The sequence below is a fragment of the Dryas octopetala genome, chromosome 5 (assembly GCF_963921425.1).
Source record: "Dryas octopetala chromosome 5, drDryOcto1.1, whole genome shotgun sequence".
Classification (NCBI taxonomy): Eukaryota; Viridiplantae; Streptophyta; class Magnoliopsida; order Rosales; family Rosaceae; genus Dryas; species Dryas octopetala.
In genome coordinates, this window is record NC_141370.1 from 6,304,772 (window position 1) to 6,330,990 (window position 26,219).

The 26,219-nt window shown below is 35.0% G+C and overlaps 2 protein-coding genes across 2 annotated transcripts; one reads left to right on the plus strand and one right to left on the minus strand.

Annotated features, from left to right (window-relative positions):
* The first annotated feature begins 14,704 nt into the window (after positions 1-14,704).
* On the plus strand, positions 14,705-21,046 carry LOC147283802 (Amino acid kinase family protein). The gene is made up of 7 exons (XM_086244456.1): positions 14,705-15,056; positions 18,129-18,276; positions 18,355-18,408; positions 18,931-19,022; positions 19,904-20,130; positions 20,359-20,535; positions 20,678-21,046. Exons 1-7 carry the CDS (start codon positions 14,842-14,844, stop codon positions 20,785-20,787), a joined length of 1,023 nt encoding a protein of 340 aa, XP_086100582.1. The 5' UTR covers positions 14,705-14,841; the 3' UTR covers positions 20,788-21,046.
* A 3,162-nt stretch (positions 21,047-24,208) lies between these two features.
* On the minus strand, positions 24,209-25,575 carry MKS1 (MAP kinase substrate 1). The gene has a single exon (XM_086244935.1). It carries the CDS (start codon positions 25,245-25,247, stop codon positions 24,507-24,509), a length of 741 nt encoding a protein of 246 aa, XP_086101061.1. The 5' UTR covers positions 25,248-25,575; the 3' UTR covers positions 24,209-24,506.
* Positions 25,576-26,219: the final 644 nt, after the last annotated feature.

The window sequence follows — 26,219 nt, forward strand, 5'->3', positions numbered from 1 at the left end:
ACTTAACAAACTGTGTAGGGGTGAACATCACAAAAGCAGCTGATCACATACTCAACTAGTCCAACAAAACTCAAACAATTCAATACAATCAATTCAATTACAAGTAGGATTTAATAATGGCCTAAGCTGAAATGACTATTGCCCAAATAAATAATTCAATTAATTAAATGGCAACCTATTTAAAACATTTAAATAGAAATCAAATCATTCATTCTTTGAAAAATAAACAAATCCATTTTCAAAGATTGAAACCACAATTATACAAGTACAAGTATAATCAATTTCAATGTGCAAAACACAATTTCACAAGCATAAAGACATGGCCATAATTCCCAACATAAATCCATGCCTTTTCGGGTTGGGTATTATTAAACCATCATGCATCCATTTTAAATATGTATCCAACATAATTAATCTCATAAAATGCATATGTATGTTAAATTAAATAACAATGCAAACATACCTTTTTTTGCATGACATTACAAACCTGTCAGTTCATTGAAGTAAATAAAAACCCATTTACTTCCCCTCTAGCATATTCTTTATTTCTCATAACCACTCTAGAAGACACATGAATGCATACTTTTAAAGAATTGAACCCAGTGATAGAGTAAAAGCTGTACCCCTTCATCTCTAATTACGAAGTCCAAACACTAAAACCACATTAGTGTAAACATTCTTAATTCAATAAATATGAATGTTAATGTATGCCTTGGCAGCCCCCATGAAAATCATGGCTGCCCTCAATGCTTCATATGAATATATGATGCCAAATGAACATGAAATGACAATCCAATAATATGATCAATTCATTCATTTCATTATATAACATGCTTTATAACACAACAAGTATAAAAGAATAAGAGCAATAAAATAAACAACCAAGTTTTAAATTTAATAACTCATAGCCGAAACCAATAACAAGGCCAAAGAACAAATTTCTCTTATTAGTTCAATCCTCTTTTACCCTTTAATTTAGTTCTTAACCCTTAGAACCTCCAAGATTAACAGCAAGGTAAATAAACAAATCTTAATAACCCTCAGGTACAATCAATTATGTAGGCCCTATTAGTTTAGGTCTAGGTGATCTAATACCCCTTTAAAGCCATATTAAGATATCAAGTGATTTATTACTTTACCAAATAAACCAATTTAAGTCCAATTAGAACATTAAATCCTAGGCTAGTTTATTTAAAACTAAACATGCAGCCCTCGTGATTCAATTCTCAAATAAATTCACTTAAGTCCACTCGTTGATCCTAGCACAAATAGATTAATTTATTTCATCCTCTCAAGGCAAGTTAAAGCCATCAACATGCATATCAAAATCCAATTAACTCTCGGTTTCAAGTCAATTCAATTACCACATTTATTTGCTAATTTACAATTAACCAAATGAATCCTAATTTCCTTTAAAGGTTAATTAATCAATTTCATAACAAACATGGCAGCCACAATATGTGAAGACAAATTAAAATATTCATTCAATGCCGAGACAAGCAATCAAAGAAATAAGCACAACCATCAATGTAACTATGAATTAAACCATATTGAAACATAGAGTTTAGAAAGGACTAGCTCCCCCTACCTCAATTGAAGCTTCTCGTCCTTGTGGTGATCCACCAAACAATTCTTGTTGAGTTTCCCAAAGAACAATGCAAGTCGAACTCCTTCCTCTCTCCCTTCGGGTTGGCCTCCCTCTTCTTCTTATTTTGTTTTCTCTCTTTCTCTCACACTTTTTCTCTGTATAACCCAGAATTTTCGTGGGTTCCTTGGTCTGAACAGGAGTTGGTTTTATAAAAGAATTTTTGTGTCCGTTGGAGGGAAAATTGAAGAGTCACTTTCTATCTTACGTGGAAAAGGTTTCTGACAAAGCTTTGGGCTGTTTGTCAAGGCTTTTGGTTTCCCAAGAAACTTTTAATTGGTTGGCCAATCCCTTTGGCCCTTTTTGATTGAGTGTTTAGCCTAAGGCTCTAGGCTAAATAGCTCAGTAATCAATCAAAGGCTTTTACTTAACCAAGTCAATTACTTAAAATCCATCATGACTTTTTATTGGATTTTCTTTCCCCTTGGCCGAAAATCCACTCCATCTCTAGCCCTTATTATGACCTTCATGCCATGCAAAGTCATCATTTTAATCTTTTGCCCTAAGAAATCTAGGTTTCTAGCCCTAGTGGTCTAGGTTGGTCAAAGAAAATAGGGTTTTAAAGTCAATTTGCAACCCTTGGTATTTCTAGTTGTCAAATCCTAATTCTTAAACAAATTAAATGTCACAAACACACATAATTGTACAAGTAAGAGTATGTGTGTGTGGTCTGAAAATGTCACCTAAGTAACCAAATAATTAATTAAAATCATGTTACTTAAATTAGGTGCCTTAAAACAATTTTTGCATAAAATAGAAACATACAAATTCTTGGTCATTCCTTTGGAATTTTGGCATTACCAAGTAAATGAACAAAGTTATGTTTATCATCCAATTAACCAAGTGTAAGCAATTAAATCAATTTAGGCAAATATAAGTGTGCTTTTGCCTTAAATCCGAAATCACCATAAGTATATGAATAAATATGGTTCAAACAAGTGACATAATTTCAAGTAAAACATTTAGATAATTGAAATTCTATAAATTTGTCTATGTGGAATAAATCCACATTTGTGTTTCAAAAGAAGTAACAATTAGTTTATAACTAATTTCAATTAGCCTAGTAACACCCATAACCCAAAATTAATAAAATTTGGGGTGTTACAACTAGTACTCCTTTATAGGGAGATGTTCTGTATCAATTGTATTCATTCAGATTATTGAATAATCAATATCGTTTTTCTCATGGTATCAGAGCCTCTCAGGATTTGAACCTTTTATTCATTTTCTTTGAGCGTTAGTTCATTTTCAGAAGTTTTCTTTCTTCTTTCCACACCATGGCACCAAAATCATCTGACAAAGAAAAACAAAAGGATATATAAAGGGTCTGCTATAACAAACGACCCTTCCAGCCCATATTATATCTGTCATTCTGATCATTCAGGCTTGGTTCTTGTCTCTAAACCTTTGACTGGAGACAATTACGGAACATGAAGTCGTTCTATGACAATAGCACTCAGTGCCAAGAACAAACTTGGGTTCATCAATGGATTTGTCAACAAGCCTTCAGAAGAAGAGCATCCCATTGATTTTTCCCTTTGGAAACGTTGTAATGACATGATACTCTCTTGGATCTTGAATTCCATTGATGGAGATCTTGCTAATAGTGTGATTTATTCTGAAACGGTTCATGAAGTTTGGGAGGACCTGAAGCTAGGACCGATTTTCTCAAAGCAATGGTCCTAGGATTTTCCAAATCCAGCTAGAAATTGCTTATCATCGCCAAGATCAATCTACAATAGCAGTATATTACTCCAAATTAAAAATCTTGTAGGATGAGTTAGCATCCTACAACGATGTTCCTTCTTGTAGTTGTGGTACCATGAAGGCTCTTATGGATCGAGAGGACATAACTCAAGTCATGCAATTTTTTATGAGACTTAGTGATTTTTATGCAGCAGTTCGGAGTCAAATTCTGCTCATGCAGCCACTACCATTGGTGCGAAAGACCTATGCCCTTGTTTGTCAAGAAGAGAAACAACGTGAAATAGGAGGGCACCATGTTACTCTTGATGGTGCAGCTATGTTAGCAGCCCGTTCTAACAAAGGAGGACAATTCTCTCGCAACAAGGATCCTCTCCATTGTTCATAATGTGATAGAGATCATCATACAAGAGACATCTATTACAAACTCCATGGTTTTCCTCCTGGTCACCGACTGCACAAAGGGAATGACAAGAAATCTGATAAGCAAGAGAAAGCGTCTAAGCCACAAGAAACCCGTAGTGGCCATTCTTCCATTTATCATGTTCAGACCACTTCATCCACAATTCAGGACATTCAAGCTATGGCGCCCCATCTCAATGCTGATCAGTGCCAACCAATGTTGTCTATAATGTCTGATTCACAATCATAGAGACTTTCTCAAACCCAGATTAATGTTGCAGGTCTGTCTCACAATTTTTCTAGTGATTGGATTCTTGATAGTGGTGCTACTGACCATATCACATATGATTCTTTTCTTCTCACCCACACATTTCCTATTTCTAATTCATCTCCTGTCATATTGCCCACAGGTGAAAAAGCCAAAATTGATACCATTGGTTCATGTTCTTTAATACTCAATTTTCTCTTCATAATGTTCTTTGTGTGCCTTCATATATTTCAGGTTAACCTTATGCCAGTCAGTAAACTTACAAAAGCCTTAAATTGTAGTGTCATATTTTTCCATGACTTCTGCCTTTTACAGGATTTGGCTACGAAGACGATGATTGGCACAGGTAAGCAGTGTGGCGGCCTATTCTACATCTCACCAACTCATGCTGTTTATTCTTCTAATCACGTTACCACCCATTCAGATTTATGGCATCATCGGCTCGGACATCCTTCTCATTCCCGTCTCCAATTGTTAGCCAAGTCTCTACAAGATTTCCCTTCTAGTTCTCTCAAAAACATTTATGATGTTTGTCCTTTAGCAAAGCAAACTTGCTTGACTTTTGGATTAAGTTCAATTCAATCTACTCAGCCTTTTACATTAATACATTGTGATATATGGGGACCCCATAAAATTGCTTCACATTCTGGTGCTTGCTATTTTCTAACAATTGTTGATGATTATAGTCGTAGTACTTGGTTATATCTAATGCGTTGCAAGTCCGAAACCCAGAATCTTTTAAAAGCTTTCTTTGCATTTGTAGAAACTCAATTTCATCAAAAAATTCAACAAATCAGGGTTGATAATGGGGGAGAAATTTCTTCCATGTGTGAGTTTTTTACACAAAATGGGGTCGTTTATCAACATTCATATGTTTATACATCACAACAAAATGGTGTGGTTGAACGTAAACACCGCTATATCTTAGAGATGGCTCACGTTCTCTGTTTTCAATCTCATCTTCCCTTACATTTTTGGGGTGAGTGTGTACTCATGGCCATCTATTTAATCAATAGATTGCCCACACCACTTTTACATGGTGAGACACCTTATACACGTCTCTACAAAAAATTGCCCACTTATAATCATCTCTGTGTTTTTGGATGTCTCGCCTATGCCAGCAATGTTCACCCCACTTCCAAATTTGATTCACGTGCTTGTAAATGCATTTTCATTAGCTATCCTTTTGGCCAAAAAACCTACAAATTATATGATCTCGCCACCAAGAAAATGTTTACTAGCCGTGATGTTGTCATCCATGAAGACAATTTTCCCTTTCAGGACAACCATACCTCTCCCACCAATAATCCTGTCCTACCTATCCCTTCACCTGATGTTACTTTGCTGCCAGATGCTTCTCTTCTAGATACTTCTCCTCCAGATACTTCTTTTGCTACCCCAGTACCATTTTCTTCTCCTACCATTCCACATCCTTCTCCACCACATTCTCCCAACTCACCAAACCCGCAACCATCTCATGTTCCCTTACGCCATTCCAACCATCGCCAGCCTTCGAATCCTTCTTCGAGATTTTGTATGTTCCTAAGTCACGCTGCCCTCGTCTGTCTCTCCATCGACTTTGCTGTCATCTCCTCTTAAAGGTACCCGTTACCCTTTACATAAATTTTTATCTTATGATCGTTTTTCTCCTTTACACTTTTCTTTTATTTCTTCTATTTCTTGAATTGTGGAGCCTAATACTTATGCCCAGGCTGAGAAAGTTCTTCAATGGCAACATGCAATGGATTCTAAAATAGCAGCTCTGGAGCATAATAACACATGGTCTCTTACACCATTGCCCCCTGGCAAGGCACCCATTAACTGCAAATGGGTGTACAAGGTCAAATATAATTCTGATGGTTCCATTGAGCAGTATAAGGCCCACCTTGTCATGAAAGGTTATACCCAACAAGAGGGTTTCAATTATCACGACACATTTTCCCCCATACCCAAACTTGTCACCGTCCGCGTCTTGCTTGCCTTAGCTGCAGATCAGAAATGGTCCATTCATCAAATGGACGTGCAAAATGCTTTCTTTCATGGTGACCTTCATGAGGAGGTATACATGTTGCCTCCACCTGGTTTTAGTCGACAGGGGAGAACTTGGTATGTCGACTGAACAAATCTCTTTACGGCTTGAAGCAAGCTTCTCGCAATTGGTTTTCCAAGTTCTCAGCATCCATTCAAGCTGCTGGTTTTTCACAGTCCATAGCAGACTACTCTTTGTTCACTCGGGTAAAAGAAAACTCTTTTATTGCTTTTTTGATATATGTGGATGACTTCTTAATTACAGGGAATGATCCAAATGCGATTGATGTTCTTAAAGTGTTTCTTAATCAACAATTTCGTATTAAAGATCTCAAAGATTTAAAATACTTCTTGGGTCTTGAAGTAGCTCGTTTCAGGAAAGGGGTTTTTATCTCTCAAAGAAAATACACACTTGACATTCTCAAAGTCATGGGAGTTCTTGGTTGTTGTCCATAAAGCTTTCCTATGGAGCAAAATTTCAAACTTGTTCCAGATGAAGGTGATTTATTGCGTGATCCATCCAAGTACATGAGACTTGTAGGAAGGCTTATCTACCTTACAGTCACAAGGCCATACATTGTTTTCTCAGTGCATGTTCTTAGACGTTTTATGCAAGCACCAAGAAAACCACATCTAGATGCTGCTATGAGAGTGTTGCGTTATCTAAAGGGTACACCAGGGCAAGGCATATTAATTATTTTCAGCGCACAATTCTTTAAAATTAAAGGCGTATTGTGACTCAGATTGGGTGATCGAGTTGCTCAATAACTCGCAGGTCCACAACTAGTTATTGCGTTTTTATGGGGGATTCTTTGATTTCATGGAAAACAAAGAGACAACATACTATTTCATGATCATCCGCGGAAGCGGAATATCGTGCAATGGATGGTGCATGCTGCGAAATCACTTAGTACGATATTTACTGAATGATTTGCGAGTTCCTGATTTAGATGCTGCAAAACTATATTGTGACAACCAAGCAGCACTCCATATTGCAGGCAACTCGGTCTTTCATGAACGAACAAAACACATAGAGATTGATTGTCATTTGGTTCGAGAAAAAATACAAGATGGTTTAGTCTTAACTGACTTTGTTTCGTCTTTACATCTGGCTACAGACATCTTTACTAAGCCCCTTGGACGAGTAGACTTTGCATCTAAATTAGGCAAGTTGGGCGTGCATGATATACACCTCCCAACTTGGGGGGGAGTGTTACGAAGTCAAGGGAGTTGATTGAGCATGAATTGTGGATCTATTCTTACGTGAGGATCACTCCTCCAATTATGTATATATTTACCTCATTAAGTTCTGTAATTGATTGTGTATTATTTAGGAAAGCCTTAGCATTCAATGTATAGTTGACTAGTACTCCTTTATAGGGAGATGTTCAGTATCAATTGTATTCATTCAGATTATTGAATAATCAATATCGTTTTTTTCTCAATATCAACGTTACTATGTGTTAAGAGAGATAATCTCTAAAGGTGACATCATCATCCTCAGAGTATCTACAGAAAATAATGTAGCAGATCCACTAACTAAAGTTCCTCAACCTTCTTAGGATTAAGGCATGAATGAATGTTTATTATTATTTTTACTAAGTGTTATGTTTGTTGTAGCCCACTTCTAAGAGTATAGTGGCCGGGCGAGAAGAACTTCGGGTGGCCAAAGCTCGGTGTAACCAGTTATATGCAAAGCTGATGCTCATTCAAGCCCAGTACTTGGAAGTTGAAGATAAGGTTGCTCAGCGTACTTCCTAACATAAGGATAAACTCAACCTTGTCTTAGACTTCAATGAATAGATGAGGGAGTACAAACAATACCTGAAGACGTGACCTGACCTGACCTCTTCGCTACTCTTGCTGCAGCTGATGCTAGCTAGGAAGTGCTTGCTGGCCTACTTTGCTCGGCCTTAGGCATCCCTTATGAACTGATGATGAAGAAGATGTGATGATGATGAATAAGATGAAGAAAAAGAAGAGGAAGAATGATGTGATGATGAAGAAGAAGAAGAGGAAGAATGATGTGATGATGAAGAAGAAGATGAAGAAAAAGGTCTAATTAAAAGAAAAATACTCCTAAGGTCCTTAATAGTGTGTTTGGCTGCAGGAAAAAAACTTGGATTTAAAAAAAAGTCAGCATTTCACGTGGTGAAAGTTCCGCATTTGGCCAAATTAATAGGGAAATTCACAAATTATGAGAGAAATATTTGTGGGATTTGTAGAGCTCAAATCCTGAGTTTAAATTCCAATAAAATAGACATCATTTTACACTTCTTATTCAAGCAGGAATTCTCTTTGTCCATACCACCAAAAAACACACGTACATAGCTGCTTCTCTACATCTCAAAGCAACCTAGCCTCCTACAAAAATAGAAGACAAAAAGCAGTCAGATCAGTTACCATGGTGCTATTCTGAAGAGATTTGCTGGTTTGTTTCCATTCTCACGTATTTTAATTTTATTTCACTATAAATACCCATGAGTTCTTTCTTTCTGATTTATGGTATGATTTGATGGTTAATCTATGAATTTTCATTGGGTGAATTGAAGGATTGCAAAAAAAATTTATAGGTAGAGGAACAAATAAATATATATGTTGGCCCAAATACGTTAGAAGATTAAAGCTTAGAGTGGATGTTATGGGTTGGGTGGTGCATCTGTTGAAAGAAATCTCACATTGAAGATGTGAGGGTCTTGCTAGTAGCTTATAAGGATTTGGGCTACTCCTCCCATTGCCAATTGGTTTTGGGATAGATGCCTAGATTTCTTCATGGTATCAGAGCAAGGTTATCCACGTGATGTGCCTAACGGCCATACGTGCTCCCACGTCATCCAATATAAATTGTCCACGTGTTAGGCTTAAATGACGCCACACGTACGGGGGCGTGTTAAGAGAAATCTCATATTGAAGATGTGAGGGCCTTGCTAGTGGCTTATAAGGATTTGAGCTACTCCTCTCATTGCCAATTGGTTTTAGGATAGATGCTTAGATTTCTTCATGGTATAGTGAAAGCTTAGAGTGGATGTTATGGGTTGGGTGGTGCATCTTCTACTATTATCCATCAATTTGAAGCTCTTTTTATTTGTGTCCTTCTCTGTTATTAACAATGTTTTTTTTTTGTGTGAATAAATATACATGGCTAAATTAGATTGCATTCTTGCAGTAAACAAAGGTTTACTTTCGTTTCATTTTAAATTTGCTGAAAACAAGCATGCTGATAATATTGTCTTGATTCTCAAATTTGGTATTAATTAATCATGGTTCTGAATCCAATATAGCTTATGAAGGGATTGTGCACTAGATTTCTCTTCTCTAAACCAATTGAATGCCTCTCACAAGCTCAGTTAGTGCAGAAGGAATCCAATGAAAAAGATGTCTTTATCCTAACGACTTTTCCAACTATAATGTCATGATATAATCTCAGATTAATCAATTAATTGTTTATAAACCTCGTTTTTCAAGCAAAATGAATGATTGTCTTGTGTCACTTGGTATCTAATTTTCTCTTCTTCCTTGTGGATGATCTGGAGATGCTTTGGGGCTTTTAATGGTGACTTTAGGCTGTCACTGCTTATACTGGTGTTAAAGCTGATGTGTATATCTTTGGAATTTTTCTTGAAATTGTTGCCCGAAGGAAAAATGTGGATCGCTTGCAATCAATGTCTAGCTTCCATTTAGTTCAGATTCTGCAGAAGAAAGCTGCAGATCAGAACCAACTTATCAATATTGTTGAAGATGGAGAAGTGGTACGATGAATTCAAGTTGATGGGAATAAGGCCAAACCTTAAGATATTTAATATCCTGATTAAATGATATGGGAAAGCACGAATATTGTATGGGAATAAGGCCAGACCTTAAGACATTTAAGCCTAATTCTATCACTTATTGTTCTCTTATTAATGCTTACAGCAAAGCTGGAAATATAAGTAAAGTTGATTCCATTTTGGGGCAAGTAGACAATTCTAATGTTATATATATTGGATACACCTTTTTTTAATGGGTTAAATACAAAAATGGTCCACAAACTTTACAGTGAATCTCAATTTGGTCCACTATCTATAAAAAGTGTCAATTTGGTCCACGAACTTTGTAGGTTGTATCAAAGCAGTATAAACGTTAACTTCCATCGGAAAATTTAACGAAAACTGGTCATGTGCACAACAAGTGACCACATTTTCAGAGGCATTTTCGTCCGTCCATCACATTTTCATGTGACCAATTTCGTTAATTTTCTGATAAAAGTTAGCATTTGTATTGCTTTGGAACAACTTGGAAAGTTTGTAGACCAAATTGACACTTTTTATAGTTCGTGGATTAAATTGAGACTCATTATAAAGTTTGTAGACTATTTTTGTATTTAACCCTTTTTTAATTGTATTATTAATGCTTATGGTCGGGTAAGTGATCTAAGATAGATGGGCGATTTGTTTTTAGAAATGAAAGAGAAAAAATGTGTGCTTGACCATATTACCTTTGCTACCATGATTACCATGATCCAATGCACGTGGCATGACTAAGGCTGCTCAAGATGTAATTAAGGAATAGAATGATTACCACCAAGGAAAATTCAGGTATCTTAAAATGCCTTATGCTTTATATGACTTTTGTCAATTGCTTTGTGCTTGGGAATTCTCCTGCAATTGGTTAATTTTGTACTTAGCTATTACTAAAGTATGAAGTTACTATGTTTTTCTAGTCAACCCTCATAGGAGGTGGGCCTAAAAATGTGAGGGAGTTCAAACAATCGAGTTTTTATTATTAAATTGAGTGGCATTGACTCAGCTCAAATGTTCCCTGCACTATTTAAATTCTTAAACAACATTCGTTACCCAAATAATAAAATTTGTAATTTCTGTCATTTTCTTAATTCTACATACATATATCCAAATAATAAAAAATGCAATTGATGAAAATTTAAATGATAGAATTTTAAATTCCATTATTTATGAATTTATGTGAAAATTAGAATTACTTCATCCAAAGTTCCAAACACACTATAAGGGTTCTTCAACTCTTATAGGAGTTCATCATCCCAGGAAATGGCAGAGAAAGAAGTAGAAAAAGATACTTTGATGTGCATGTTGGTGTATTAAGTTTAAATTCTTAGTTATTTAATTTCATAAAATTAGTTTGATTTAGTTGTAGTTTTGTGTTTTGGATTAAACTGGAGTTGTTATAATATGATATATTATGCCACTTTGGAATCAAAACTAAGAATATAAATCAATTGTAAAGGTCGTTTTAAAAGAACTTGTTTTGGAGGACTAGCCAATTTACTTGGTATATTTTTTCTTAATTTCTTCATTCCCTCACCAAAAGGTCTAATTGCAATGTTTGTTTTATTTGTAGTGTCTAATAGTTTGGATGCTGTCGTGCAGTGTTTAATGTTCTTGGTAATGCATGCAATTTATGAAGTCATTTATTCATTTGGGCAATATGCCACTTTGGAATCAAAACTAAGAAGAGAAAACGTTGCAAAAGTCGTTTTCAAGAACTTGTTTTGGAGGACTAGCTAGGCAATTTACTTAGTATATTTTTTTCTTCATTCCCCCACCAAAAGGACTAGTTGCAGTGTTGCATGGTAGTATGACACATCCATCTCATAATATGCTTCATTTGGTTAATAATGTCTTTTGGTTTTAGCCCTAGATTTTTAGAAATCTTGTCCTTAAAAATTGAACATATTAAAATATTATTCATCATATAATTTTTTGAGTCACGAAATAGGCTACAACAAGTATGAACATTATGCAATTTTCTAATGTAGAAAAAATCATTTGAAGAAGCTATAGAAGCATACACACGCCATCATCAGACTCGTGCTTACAGCAAACGACTATAACACATTTTTTTATCATTAACAACATACTTCAATTTGAAACCAACTGCCATAGCATATTTGAGCAACTTAATTAATATAATGCTGACCAACACTATGACAAAATTCCATGACACCGCCTTCAAATTTTTGCCCAACACTATGAATATAATGATGTCATTCATTTGACAATAGACCATTGATTTGGAACTTTTATACTTACCATAATATTCATTGTTAGTCTCAACATCACTAGACAGTACACTGGTAGATGAAGAAGCACTTTTATCAAACACAACACTATTATTGTTTAAATTCTCAATCTCATTCTTCGAAACTAAATCCTTCACTACTATATCCACATATTTACTATTTGATCGATATTTCCACATATGCCAACATAAGTTGCAAATCACTATCACAGTCCAAAAAACAATTAGAGCACCCAGCAAGTTCATACCTCAACTTAAAAAATCCTAACTTCAAGTTAAACTTCAAACAAACCACACTAGTTATATCAAAAAACGATGAATTCATAGAAAACTTAACAATGAAAAGGTCTGAGTCATAGCAACAAAGTCCTATTATGAAATTCTCCATCACCTTTAAAATTAAAAAAAAAAAGATTAATAAAAACTATAACTGAACTTAGAAGGTAAGACGCAATTGTTAAAATTATACTTATATTAATGCCTAAAATCATTAATAGAAGCTGTGACTGAGCTCTAGAATCACAAAATAATAACTCTAATGCAAAAACCATAACAACATAATAATAACATACATAATGAGAAATAGTAATCAAATTAAATACAAAACAAGCCAAAGGAAAAACATAGCCAAGCCTAAAGTCTAAAATTAAACAATATACAAAACTTGTAACGGAAAACACATATACTACTCAAAGAAAACAAAAATCACATATCAAACCCTAGGAAAAATAATAACACAAATTCAGAAGAAACATAATCCAAATAAATACTTCATCGTGAGTTAGATCATATCCTTCAATTTTGAAAAAAGAAAAAAAAAAATTAGATCAAATTCACGATGCATATCACAAAACCTAAACAGTAAAGGGAAACACTAAATTACATGCAAAATCTATTTCAATCACTCAAATCAAAACCTACAATACACTTCAACACCGACACAACATCCATTCACAAATTGCATAACTATAAAACAAAAAAAAAAAAAATTAGACAAGAAAGCAAAGAGAGAGATCTCATACCTTTACAACCAAATGAGCTCAACAAACTGATCACATCAAAATATCCAAAAATAGCGCCAAATATCCACACAAAAAAAACGCAGGGAATTTTTTGCGTGAGAGAGAGTTCAAAGCAGACAATAAAAAACGAAAACAGAAAATTAAAAAAAAAGAAACGACCAACGACCAACGACCCAATTTAAAAGAGTCAGGGGCAATTTCGTCAAAATAATATATATTTTAAATAACACCCATTACATTTCCTTTGAACCGAAAAGCCCATAATCTAAGGCCCAAAAGAAACAAGTTGAAATTTTGTGACCTAATATGAAAATCTAACTCTATTAATTAAGGATTAGTAGCCCAACTAAAAAATATTGGGTCTTACCGTTTTTCTAAAAGATGATTGGAAATAGGTATTTAATTTTCTATTGATTTTAAGTTTTTTTTTAGGTTATAAAGATATAAAGAAAGAAGAAAATGATACATATTTACACCCCAAGGTTAAGTCAACCCATACTAAAATTTACAATATATGTTCAAAATGTCCACTCATTTTTTAGGGCTTTGAACCGAAAAGCCCATAATCTATACTTTACTCACTCGAGAACCACAATACGGAGAATTTGCACGCTTAGGGATAAAAAAATGTGCGGAAATGTGTGGAGCGCTCACTGCAATAGCAATTTTTTGCAGTGTAACTACACTTATATACTTTCAAAAAACTTTAAAATTATAAATTTTAACCTCATGAATCCACTAAATCATGCCTAAACACACTCAAATAAGACCTAACAACCAAAAAAAAGTATCAATAAACATGTAGAAAATAAATAAAAATTTGGACTGCAGTAACACTTGAAACTATTACTGCATTACAATAGCCGAGCACATGGCACTGTTTTGCTAAAATGCGGATGCGCGTCTGTCAACGTATTTTTAAAGGCTTTTGAGTTAAAAAAAATTATATATGCTCACTTTTGAGTATTCTCAGAAGTTTTAAGGGTTTCTCAATAGTTTTTTTTTTAAATAATAAAGAAGTACACATTATAACTGGGAGGTACCAATTCTACAATATTTTTTTTTTTTTGTGTTTTATAATATAGTCATTGTTCACTAACAACCATTGTATTATTTGATAATAACAAACAATAACAACTATTGCTAATATTTAAATTAGAGTGTATGTGACTCCATAAGCACTATATCCATAAGCATAGTACACTGGTTGTTAGTTTTACTGTGGAATAATGACTATATTGTAAAACACAAAAAAAAAAAAAAAAATTGCTGCGCTTGGCATCCATGCCGAGCACTCGGATCATTAAAAGTGAACTGGCCTATAATTGTGTTATTGCAGGTGGACTGACCTATCACGCTATTTTTTATTTTGAAGCTTAAAAACACAATAAAAAAGGATAAATTATGAGTTTATTTTTAATTTCCAAAATGCTAGTCACGTCAGAGTTTTCATACAAAAAATTAACAATTTGGACTCAACATATTAGAAGTATATAATTACTCACAATTCACGCAAGTTCGATTCCTTCCACCAAATCAGAGATAAAAAAAAAAAAAAAGTAATGGAAGTATAGACCTAACTTGTCAAAATAAAAAAAACAAGGACCGAAGTAGAAGTTTTGTGAAATACAGAGACCAAAAGAGAGGCGCATTATCTTTGTAGGCTGTTGAAGCCGACTATTGAAACAAGGATTTGGCGCTAGGACTTGAAAACGAGTTATTCTCAATTTCAGTTTTGGATGGCACTCTCCCACTCCTTTGTTCCTGCTTTCTCTTTCAATACCGTCTTATCCTCCTCCTCTTCTTCCTTTTCCTCTTCATTTTCATTTCCTTCTCTGAGTTCTTTGAAGCCCCCTTACCATGCTTTGGTGGTGAGTAAGCGCTCACATGGGCGGACGGTGGTTAGCTGCTCTTCTTCTGAAATGGGTTCCAGTTCTGACCCCGTGGATGTAAGGTATGGGAGGCTAAATTACTTTATATCTATCTTTGGTGTAATGGGTAGTGAGGAAACTTTGGTTTTGTGAACTTTAAAGATTACGAATATGAGGTGTTTGTAGAAATGTCTGAGTGGAATGCCTGGAATTGGGTTGGCCTTCGATATTGATATTTTTGATAATCAATGAGTTAAGTTTATGAGTGGCTAGCTTTACCATGTTCACAGTCGTGTTCCTTGAATCTGTTAATCATTCTAGAAAGGGCAGTATCTATTGACAACGGTGTAAAATTAGCTACTGTTTTTTTTTTTTTTTTTGGGATACAGGTTTTAAACTTTCTAATGAATCTATTTTCTTCCAGTGCTTTAAGCATTTATATAATATTCACCAAATTTCAAGTAGGTTCATTTCTAGTATAACAATGTACTAGTCTCTTGGCACGTACTCCTGTGCATGCCAATAGGTTTTTCCTACCGCGCATAAAAGAGAGCATATTCTGAATAGAGAGGCATATCAACGGTTAATAGAGAGGCTTTTGGTATGAATTCATGCGTGAAAGTTCAAAATGGAAAAGAAAACTAACCCATTCATGCACATGGGTTCTTCTATGTTTAAGTCTTCTAATGATTGTTTCATACTTTCATGCATGAATGGTATCCAAGAGGCTTCTACGTTTATTGAAAGCTTTCGTAGTTTTCTTTCACATTCAAAGAAAAACTTATCATACAGTCTAACCCATGCACGGGTTCTTCTAATAAGGATGGAATTGTTACCCATCTGCGACTTATTAGCAGTTTCCCTGTAGTTATTTTTTTAACTATTTTTTCTTACTGTAACTGTTCTTTGTTTTTGACTATGTTACCCTCCTAAAATTAACTTGTTTTCTTTAACAAGGGGCATTTCTGAATTTTTCAAAAGTTACACCAGAGCCAAAAGTTCTGGTTTTATAAGTGTAGAAGATATGAAAAATACTAATTTTAAAACAAACATCAATGAAATGGTTAGAGATTCATATTGATGATTTTAGGTTTAACATGCATGATGAGCATGATTAGAACATTAAATTTGGTGGTAAGATCAGGAGAAAGTTCTACAAAAAGCTAGTGTCAATTAATCCTGCCCCTTTTTAGATATTCAGAATTAAACTGAATTTGTGTTTCATTTATTTATTTTTATCCCCCCATAATTGTGTAATTGTGATTGTTTGACTGAGGGAGGAAAGCATATTGTTGTTTTTTTTTTTTTTTTGGAATTTTCTTATCTATGTTCTGTAGATGTTAGAAGTTGCGAAGAAGAAAATGACTGCTATATTTGATAAGGTTAGTTGATAAAAGTGAAGAAGAAAGGGTAAAAGGCTTATTGTTTGACCGACTCAATGAGGAAAGCATATTGTTGTTGGTTTTTTAGAAATTTCTTATTTATGTTCTGTAAATGTTAAAAGCCGCAAAGAAAAAAAATGACTGCAAAATTTTTTATAAGGTTAGTTGATAAGTGGCGAAAAATAGGTAGAGAGCGTATATATTATTTTCGCCCTTAAGCTTTGTATGAAACTTTAATTTTCCTCTGAATTTTTAATTTGTATGTTAAAATCCAAGACTGAATGTGATCATAGTCATGGATGTCATGAACAATTATGAATGGAAGTTGTTGCAATTGCAGGGTTTTATGCTTATTCTCATAATTTCCAGACAATTTTACTGCTTGAAAGAGCAGTTTAAGTTTCAAGCTGTCACTCCTTAGCCTCCCATTCACTCTCAGTTAAAATTCACTCAATTGCATAGTCCTTTTGTCCTGTCTCCACTACAAATCCTTATGCCACACTCAATCATCAATCCTTATCCTCAACCACAGACCCATTATACTCCATACCTGCCATTTTTATTGAAATCCTCCTCCCATGGTGCCCACCATTCATATTAGACTCATCACACTTTAGAAACAATTAGATTCTCTTATTTCCATCTAGCAAACCCCAAATCCACAGTCTTCACTGAAAAATAAACCTCAAACAATATATTACAGGACTGTATATCGCCATGGGCAGTTCCAACCCATGAAGACACTGAAGCCCTTATGTAATATCAACCGAAATGAAAATTACTTCCCCTCTAATTCTCGGTACTGCCTGTGCAAAAGAGCATCCTGCACATTCTCATTACTCTTGAACTCATAGTTTGCATTCATGTTGATCTATGGACAGAGCTCTTGTGTTCTGTCTTTGGGCTCTTTTCATGTGCTGGCTGCTTGTTTTTATCTTTTTATAGGTTTTTTATTGGAGCTGTTTTGCTCTTTGTTTTTCCTTCATAGTTCTTTCTCTTGTTTGGGTTGTCTGGGTCAGGCTGTACCTCTTTTCTGTTGCTGAATATATTCATCTTCTGACCAAAAAAGAAAACAGAATCTAAGAACTGAAATGATATGTCATGAGTCAAGCTTAAAAGAGAAGAACTTGTTCTGGGAACTCTTGTTCGCTTTGACCAAAGCCAAGGTCCTTCCTCTATACTTCACCAATAAGGATATATTTAGTAAGAATGTATTAAATGTATAATTTATACAGTATTAACAATAATATAAATTGATAATATCATAAAGATAAACTTTTTGTATACTTTCCTTTTCATGGGAATGCCAATTTGGCAGTCCAGAGAGAGAATGCACCATGTTTGGGGTTGTGCAGTCCGGGTTGAAGTACGCAGTGGGTGTAGGGTTCTCAATAACACTAGGTTGGATCCTTAGTCACTAACACATTATCTTGAACTAGCCAAGCAAGTAGTCCTTTTGACATACATGATATTATTGTGAAATATCCAATCTTGTAGAATATACAATTATCAATCTGTGCGTGGACGCTTTTGACCAAAATTTTTTTTGTGCTTGGACACATTATCTTCCCCTGGATGATTCACCGATTTTCAAGGAATTATGTATTGTTTTTCTTATCTGTATGCACTGAGGGGTAGTAATTCAAGGGGGATGTTCCATTCTTGGTTGTTGAATTTTGAGAATATTATTTTCTTTTTTTTTTGATTCTTGTACTGTTAGTTTCGACACCACTGCTCTGGTATATGTTTTGCTAACTTCATGCTTTTGAACAGGCATACTCAAATGTCTTCTATGGCTCCCTTTGGGGTGACAATGAATGAATCTGGCTTGTCCAGACCACCTTATAAATGGCGAAGGGTCTTGCTTAAAGTAAGTGGAGAAGCACTTGCTGGAGATCACACGCAGAATATTGACCCAAAGGTCTGAATGCAAATTCTTAAATCATCCTGTGATTAAGATTCTTCTCCTTATAGTTTTTGATTCCCCTTACAATATTAGGTAACAATGGAAATTGCAAGGGAGGTTGCATCTGTAACTCGCCTTGGCATTGAGGTAACCTTCAACGCTTGGCATTAGAGAATTGTATTTTAAATGGTTTTTTTTTTTTTTTTTTTTTCTTATAGATGCAGGCAAGCTTGTGTGCGCATCCACACAAGGTCTACTAATATTGTTGTTGCAATATCATTGTCATGTCATGTTGATGATTACTCTAACCTGTTTATAAAGTTAGTTAATTTTAGGGATTCCAGAATTATCTATGAATGGGAATAATTTTCAAAACTGGTTAGGAATGAGCTGTACTATCCCAGCCATATTCTATTTGTCATGTTTCCTCAGGCCCTCATGCAGTTTGGGGAAATGATTCGGGCTAAGAAGAAGGCGTTGTGGGGTTTCTTTATTGTATTATTTTCCTGCATAATCTAGAATTGCATGGATAGGAATAGTTTCAATGTTTTAATATTTGTGAGGAAGTGCTTCTGATTACTAGTGAGATCTTGTGAGCTTATGAAATCCAAAACAATGTTTATTGGCTTTTGGGCATTATGTCTTAGTCATCTTCGCCAAATGTTTCAGGTAGCGATTGTGGTTGGTGGGGGAAATATCTTTCGTGGATCTTCCTGGGCAGGATGTAGCGGTCTTGATCGTTCATCTGCTGATTATATCGGGTAATTTCTTTTAGGGAAAATTTTAGAAAAAGGACTTCAACTATACCCTGTTTTGCAATTGAGGATTTCACTTTCATTTGCTCCAATTAAGGACTATAATTAAATGTTAGTCTCAATCAAGGATTTTCTGTCAAGTCTGTAAAAAATTTCGTTAAAAGTGATCATGTGACTTGCACGTGACCAATTTATAGGGGCAAAAAAGTCTTTTATGCTAAAAAATAACATTAATAGAATTTAAAAAAGATGGGGGTCGACGGTGGCCGGAGAGGGGAGGGAGGTGGGGTGGGGTGAGGAGGGTCGGTGGTGGGGAGGGTTCTGCATCCTCCATCCCAATTTTTTATTTTATTTTATTTTCAATTATTTTTATTATTTTTATTACTTTTTTTTAACAGTGATTAAAAAGACGATTTTGCCTCTAAAAGTTGGTCACATGATTAATTTTAATGGAATTTTTGACAGATTTGACGGAAGATCCTTGATTGAGACTAACATTTAATTATAGTCCTTAATTGGAACTAAATGAAAGTGGAATCCTCAATTGCAAAACAGGGTATAGTTGGAGTCATTTTGCTAAAATTTTTCCTTTCTTTTATCGGGATTGACTGAAAGCAGTTTGATCTCACCTGAAGACTTTTAGTTGCATGCAGTTGTATTCTGACATGTTTATATGCTGCTGTCATTGGGAGATTCCTTTATCTTGACCTGGTTCACTTCATGTATCATAGGAGTTGCTTCCCTTTTGTTTTGTATAATCATGTGAGGTGGACCGTGGACTTCAAATCCACTGGGACATGTTATAATCGGAAGCATAAAGAAAATCTCTTTTAAGCATGTAGTCTCCTGCTCTTTTAGTTGCTATTTATGTATGTTCAATTTTATAGGATGTTGGCCACTGTCATGAATTCAATATTTCTTCAAGCAACAATGGAAAGTATTGGCATCCCTACCCGAGTACAGACTGCATTTCGGATGTCTGAGGTTGCAGAGCCTTATATACGTCGAAGGGCTGTGAGGCATTTGGAAAAAGGGAGGGTAGTGATCTTTGCAGCTGGAACTGGCAATCCATTCTTCACCACAGATACTGCTGCAGCACTTCGCGGTGCAGAAAGTGAGTAAGATCTTTTATATTGGAATTCTACCCTGGCATAATAAGACTTCATGGTATCTATTATAGTGTGATAGATATTTATTCAAGTTTGTTCTCAAACCTATCCTGACTATGGCACAATATAGTCCTGATTAGTAAAATTACAAGCTTTCTACGGTGACAAATGTCAAACTAATAAACTATTTTCCTTGTTTCAAACTTTTTATTTTCATTCAATTGTTGATCCAGTCAATGCAGAGGTTGTGCTGAAAGCTACAAATGTTGATGGGGTATACGACAATGATCCAAGGTGTAACCCAAATGCCCGTCTTCTTGATACTCTAACGTATCAGGAGGTGACATCAAAAGATCTGTCAGTGATGGACATGACTGCCATTACCTTATGCCAGGAAAACAACATTCCTGGTATGTTTGGATTGATAGTAATTTTGTGTTTTCATTATATTTGTTTACCAAATGCTTATTCAAACTGATATTGGTATTTAACAATATGCAAACTTTATTACTAAGTAGAAAAGGCTCTTATTTCTACTTTTCCACGATGCAGTCGTTGTGTTCAATCTAAACAAACCTGGTAACATCTCAAAAGCCATAAAGGGAGAGAAGGTTGGCACGTTAATTGGAGCGGCATGGAATTCTACAGTGGCAAGGACATGAAGAGATTGTTTTGTTTAATTCTGGGTTGAGATTATATTGAGGATGGTTTACCACAGAAGCTGAAAAAAATGAGTACAAGTCCAAAATTATTCTGGAGTTAGCATAGGAAGAACAGTATGACCTCAAAGGATACTAGTATTCCGCATGTAAGGTGTAAATAACAATTGGGAGATTTTGTAGCATTTTTGGTCCAAAGAACTTATTCTTTAGGGATTATATACTGAACACAGTTAATGATCTATATATGTAGCTTTTTATATTTTGCCTCCCTTGTGGTTTGGATGGAAGCATTTCACGATTCAATTCGTGGCGAGATAAGAAACAAACCGAGAGAAAAGGGAGATGAAAAGCAGCAAAAGGGTATAATGAAACGAATCGAACAAGTAACATGTTTTTAATCCAAGGCGACTGTTTCAGCATAACCTAAAGCGTGCATCAAACTGTTTTGATTTCCAGAGTTCTGATTCTGTCGTCGTGACTTTTTTGTTTTCTCTTTTAGGCCATAAACGGAGTTGCCAAACTGTTATTTAACTTATTTTGTGCTTGTTCAGGTGGTCTTGCTCAAGAGAACTTGCCTAAATTTTTTGGCCGATGAAACGTATGAAGGTAAAACCACTTTCATAGATTACCCCAAAAGATTTTGGTAAATTTCATGGTTTGTTTTTTTTTTTTTCTTCTTTTAGATGTGGCTTTTCTTTTTATTAATTTTTTAGAAAACGGCAAGTTCTTTGTTGCTTCCCCTGCAAATGCTTTGACTATATGCATTTGCGTGGATTTATTGTCAACATAGTATCTAGTATCTATTTATTTGACAAACACATTAGTTGGAAGTCGGACACAACTACACAAGTTGCTGGGCCATGGATAGATAGATGGATGGATGGATGGATAAGTTGCCAAGTTGGCTATAGTATTAGTGCACATGGACACTAGCCTCTTCATTATATTCTTTTGTAATTAATTTTCTTTCCAATCCTTGGACCAATGCAAAACCTCTGCAACTTGATCATGGACAATGAAAACTTACCTGCCTCTGTGGTAAGACAGGTGATGTCACAATCCAATGAGAGAGGAAGAGACAGAGAGAAAGAGAGGGAGAGAACCAATGAGAGTGGAATGATTACATGGAGCTGAATAAAAAAAGAAAAAAAGGTCCCTTATATACTCCACGAATTACAAAATATGTATTGGTTTCTCCAGATGTCGATATTGTTTGGTTTTTAATCCATGCATAGCAAATAATAGATAAGTTTATTTTACACTCTTTAATGTCAAATCAACCCAAATTTATATTTTGAGATGTTAGAAATGTCCACCAATAATAAATAAGCCCATGTTTAAAAAAAAAAAAAAAAACGCTGGAACTAACAAAAAATAAAAAAGGAGGTGCTGTAGCCTGTACTAAGTGGATAGTTCCGACAGTAATCCTAACAAATAGTAATAATTTGTTTACTGTTTAGATTAAGGTGGACTTGACTTAATAAATTTAAATTTTTGTGTTTTATATTAGTTTATAAATTTTTGACATATTTATAAAACAAAAAAAAAAAAAGACATAAGTATTATTTCAATGCGTCTTTTTTCTATATAATTATTGTTGCACATTGAGTATAGTTAATGTCCAACAACAACTATATTGCAAAACATGGATAAAGAAAAGAAAAGAAAAAAAAAAAAGTCCAGCCAAGCCTAGCGCTCAACTCACTTAAAGGTCAACTGACCTATCAATGTGTTCTTGAAAAATAGTTGTTCTATTAGCCTAAGATTGGCTGTGGGCTTTTTTTTTTTTTTTTTAAAAAAAAAAAAAAAACCCTTATTACAGGTAGAAGTATTATTCTTTATTTTTCTTAAGGTTAGCGATTTTCAAACTTCTATTTAACATACTTGCACTCCTCTTCTGTATTTTCTTTTTTTATTTGTTCAAATATTAAGGCATAAAAACAAAAAAAGAGTGCAAACATACAAAATTGAAATGCAAAAATCATCACCCTTTCTTAATTATACTATTAAACCCTAATCATATGAGACAATTCTTGGATTGGCAATAAAGTAAGGATAATTTAATTAAATAGCCCATTTTAATGAATGTGAAGCTTTTTTGACCCCTTTGGCCAAAAACTTATTTTTATAGTTCTTTTGTATTTTTTGTGACCAAAATACCTCTCTATAAATATACTTTATACACCAAGAATTCCACCAGTAAACCAAAAAGTCCACCAGGGTTTTTTCATGTGTCGACTGCACTATCCACCAAGTGCAGCACCACTATGTCGACTGAAAATTCCACATCTACAAACTCATGTCCATCAAAAATTCCACATTTGCAATTTTTGCATCTTCTTCTTTTTCTCCATTATTTAGATCTGGTATGAGAACAAGAAATCTAGAACTGGATTGAATTAATATTTAAGAACATACTTGATAAAGAAAATCACAAGGCCTGGCCACAACCCATACTTGTTTAACCAACGGGCAGTTCGCGAGTGTGGCCAACAAAGTTATGACAGAGAGAGAGAGACCAGCCGCAGGTTGGCATAGGATCTGGTGGTGCAAGAAGGAGGGAGGAAGAAATTAGTGGCACAAGAAACAGGACGGATCGATGGGTGAACATCAGATCGGGTGGTTGGGAGGGAGGGAGGGAGGGAGGGGGAGAGAGATCAGACGAGGGAGAGAGAGAGAGAAAAAAAAAAACAAAAAAAAACTATAGTTAAAAAAAAAAAAAAAAATTTATATGAAGGGCGTTATGGATATTTCACACAAAAAAAATATTTAAAAAGCTTAATTTTGAGAGAGGAGGTCAAAAAAGCTGAAGTGATATCAAAAGAGAAAAAATTCATAGAAAATAGAAAGTATGAGAACAAGTGGTCTACATTCACAAGTCACAACACATGGGCATGGCTGTTATAAATTTATAAATGCTATTGAATGCACCATAACTAAAAAAATGGTTCCATATTATTTAAATTAAAAATGATTTCATATCACCCAAAATTAAAGACTTATTATAGCAACAGTTCACAAATTTTATATCAATCTCATTTGAGTCCGTAAATTATATTGTTCACCTGACTTTTCAATATTACTCACTATAGTCAAGCACACGTTTAATTGATTAGTAATGTTTTTGCCTCTAGAAGTGTGACATGTGCTTGTCACATGCACATAATTTAACATAAATTCAAATAAAATTGACGTATATGAATAGAGTTGTGAAAAAGTTGGTAAATCCTAGATTCTAAAAAAAAAGTTTGTAAATTCAAGAAAAACAAGATAAAATTTACGAATTGTTAATATAAATATAATTAAAAGTGATTTCATACATACAAAAGGAAAATCGGGATAAAAGGAGAAGGAAGTCATGTCCTCAACTACTCGTATAAAACACTCATAAAAGTACATGCACCTCAACGAACACTTTAAATTGTTTATTGGATAGTTGCCATTTGGTAACAAATGAATATTCAAAAACCATGCTAATAGCCTAATGCTATGAATGAAATTTAATTCAATATGTGTTTCGTTTGTCAACTCTCTCTCTACAAAGTACAAACTACAAACTGCGCTTAAACAAAAGAAAGGTCTTCCATCAAAAAAGAAAAGAGAAAAAATAAAAAATAAAAAACAAAGAAAAAAAGTCAGTCAATATTGGATATAAGATAAAAAAACTTCACTGGCGGCCGGCGGGCGAATTGCAGCCACTTGTTGATTGAAGCTGAAGTCTAAAAGAAGTCTAAGAAATTGTTAAAGAGGTCCCATGAAGAAGGACTCGGAGAAACCAAAGGAGCTGAAATTGAAGGGCTAGCCATGAAATTACTGAAGCTGTTGTTGCTGAAACCAAAGGGACTTAGGTCAAGATGATGCAACACCGAAAGGGTTTGAGGATCAGGCACTGCCGGAGAGAAAAACCCAGTTGGGATAGGCGGCAAAGTGGCCGGCGCCGGCGACAATATGCCTGGAAACTGACCCATTAAGTCAATTCCGGCCATGAAGGGATCATCATCATCAGTAGTAGTGGCAAAAGTGGTGATGGGCTGGTGCTGGTGCTTGAGCTTGTCTCTGTGATCTGAAGACGAATTGGGGCTCGTTTTCTGTATGGAGGCGAGTCTTGCGGCGGGTGAGAGGTCGCCGGGGGGAGAAGAGGAAGGGCCGGTGAGGCGTTGGACGATGGACATGAAGTCAGTGACTGTGGCGTGGATGACTTTGGGAGACACGGTGTAGATCACCACAGGCTGGTTCTGCTGCTGCTGCTGCTGCTGCTGTTGTTGATATCCATGGAGGTATTGATCTGTGGCTAATTGTGGATTTGGGCGTTGGTGTGGGTGTGGTGGTGGTTTCTTGATCTTCACGGATTCTTTGCTCACTTTGAGAGGGGCGGGGCGGGGGCCTTGGAGTTGGACCTCTCTTCTGGGTGTTGTTGGCTGCGGCGGCGGTTGTGGTGGTGGTGGTGGTTGTGGGTTCATTGTCAATTTGGATATGAGTGGGTGGGTGGGTGGTATAAATGTATGATTGCTGTGAATTTTGTTTCTTATGAATTTTCTAGAGGAAGATGGGCAACTAATAATAGTAATAGGGACTGTCTTTTCTAGGAGCAATCCTTTCTTTTGTTTTTCTTGGTCGAATCCTTTCTTCTGTCTATGTTTACTTTTCTAACAGGAACAATCCTCTTGTTGGTGATGCAAATGCAATAGTCAATAGATGTAGAAGAGTTTGACGCCAACGGTGTTGACCATAGGCAAGGGCGTTGACTGAATGGAAACACTCAACACATGACTGACCAAAGAAACACGGAAAACTCTACTGCTACTAAAAATGATCATTCCCTCGTCGTGAAATGGGAAATTTATCGCTTATCTAATCATCTGCTCATCACAAAGTTGAGAATTTAATAATCGACACCGTTTATTTTTTAAATTTTTCTTCAAGAGTTGTCTTTGTAAAAAATAACTCAAATCGATAATTATTTAGTCATTTAAAGTGTGTAGACAAATACAATCCATCCGATAATATTGAAATGATGTTGATAATAATACACTTGCTAAACAATTTCTGATGTGACTGATTTTTTTGTAAGAGTGATCTTTTTAATGATGCCCTAAAATATGAATGATTCTAATCATTAAAATTCATTGTGGGATGGTTAGGTGAGCAAGAAAATTCTCCGCTCTATGGTAAGCGAGTGAACATTACTAACTATCAAAATCTCTACTACTATTATAAAGGGAATTTCATTTGTTGGTGTAAAGGCTTTACCAAAATTAGAATATCTTAAAATGGCTTTTAACAAAATCGGTTAACACAAAATAATTAAACATTTTTAATGAAAAAATTGTAAAATACAATAATCGGTTCAATCTTATTAACTTCTCACTATATGCAATTCTTGTAATGCAATTTCACCACCTTGTTGTTTGATCTATATCACCTGCAAAAAG

Coding starts and splice junctions, on each gene's coding strand:
- LOC147283802 (XM_086244456.1), top strand. CDS start 14,842: ATGGCACTCTCCCACTCCTTTGTTCCTGCTTTCTCTTTCAATACCGTC. Junction 15,057..18,128: donor TCTGACCCCGTGGATGTAAG/GTATGGGAGGCT, acceptor GCTTTTGAACAG/GCATACTCAAATGTCTTCTA. Junction 18,277..18,354: donor CGCAGAATATTGACCCAAAG/GTCTGAATGCAA, acceptor TTACAATATTAG/GTAACAATGGAAATTGCAAG.
- MKS1 (XM_086244935.1), bottom strand. CDS start 25,247: ATGAACCCACAACCACCACCACCACCACAACCGCCGCCGCAGCCAACA.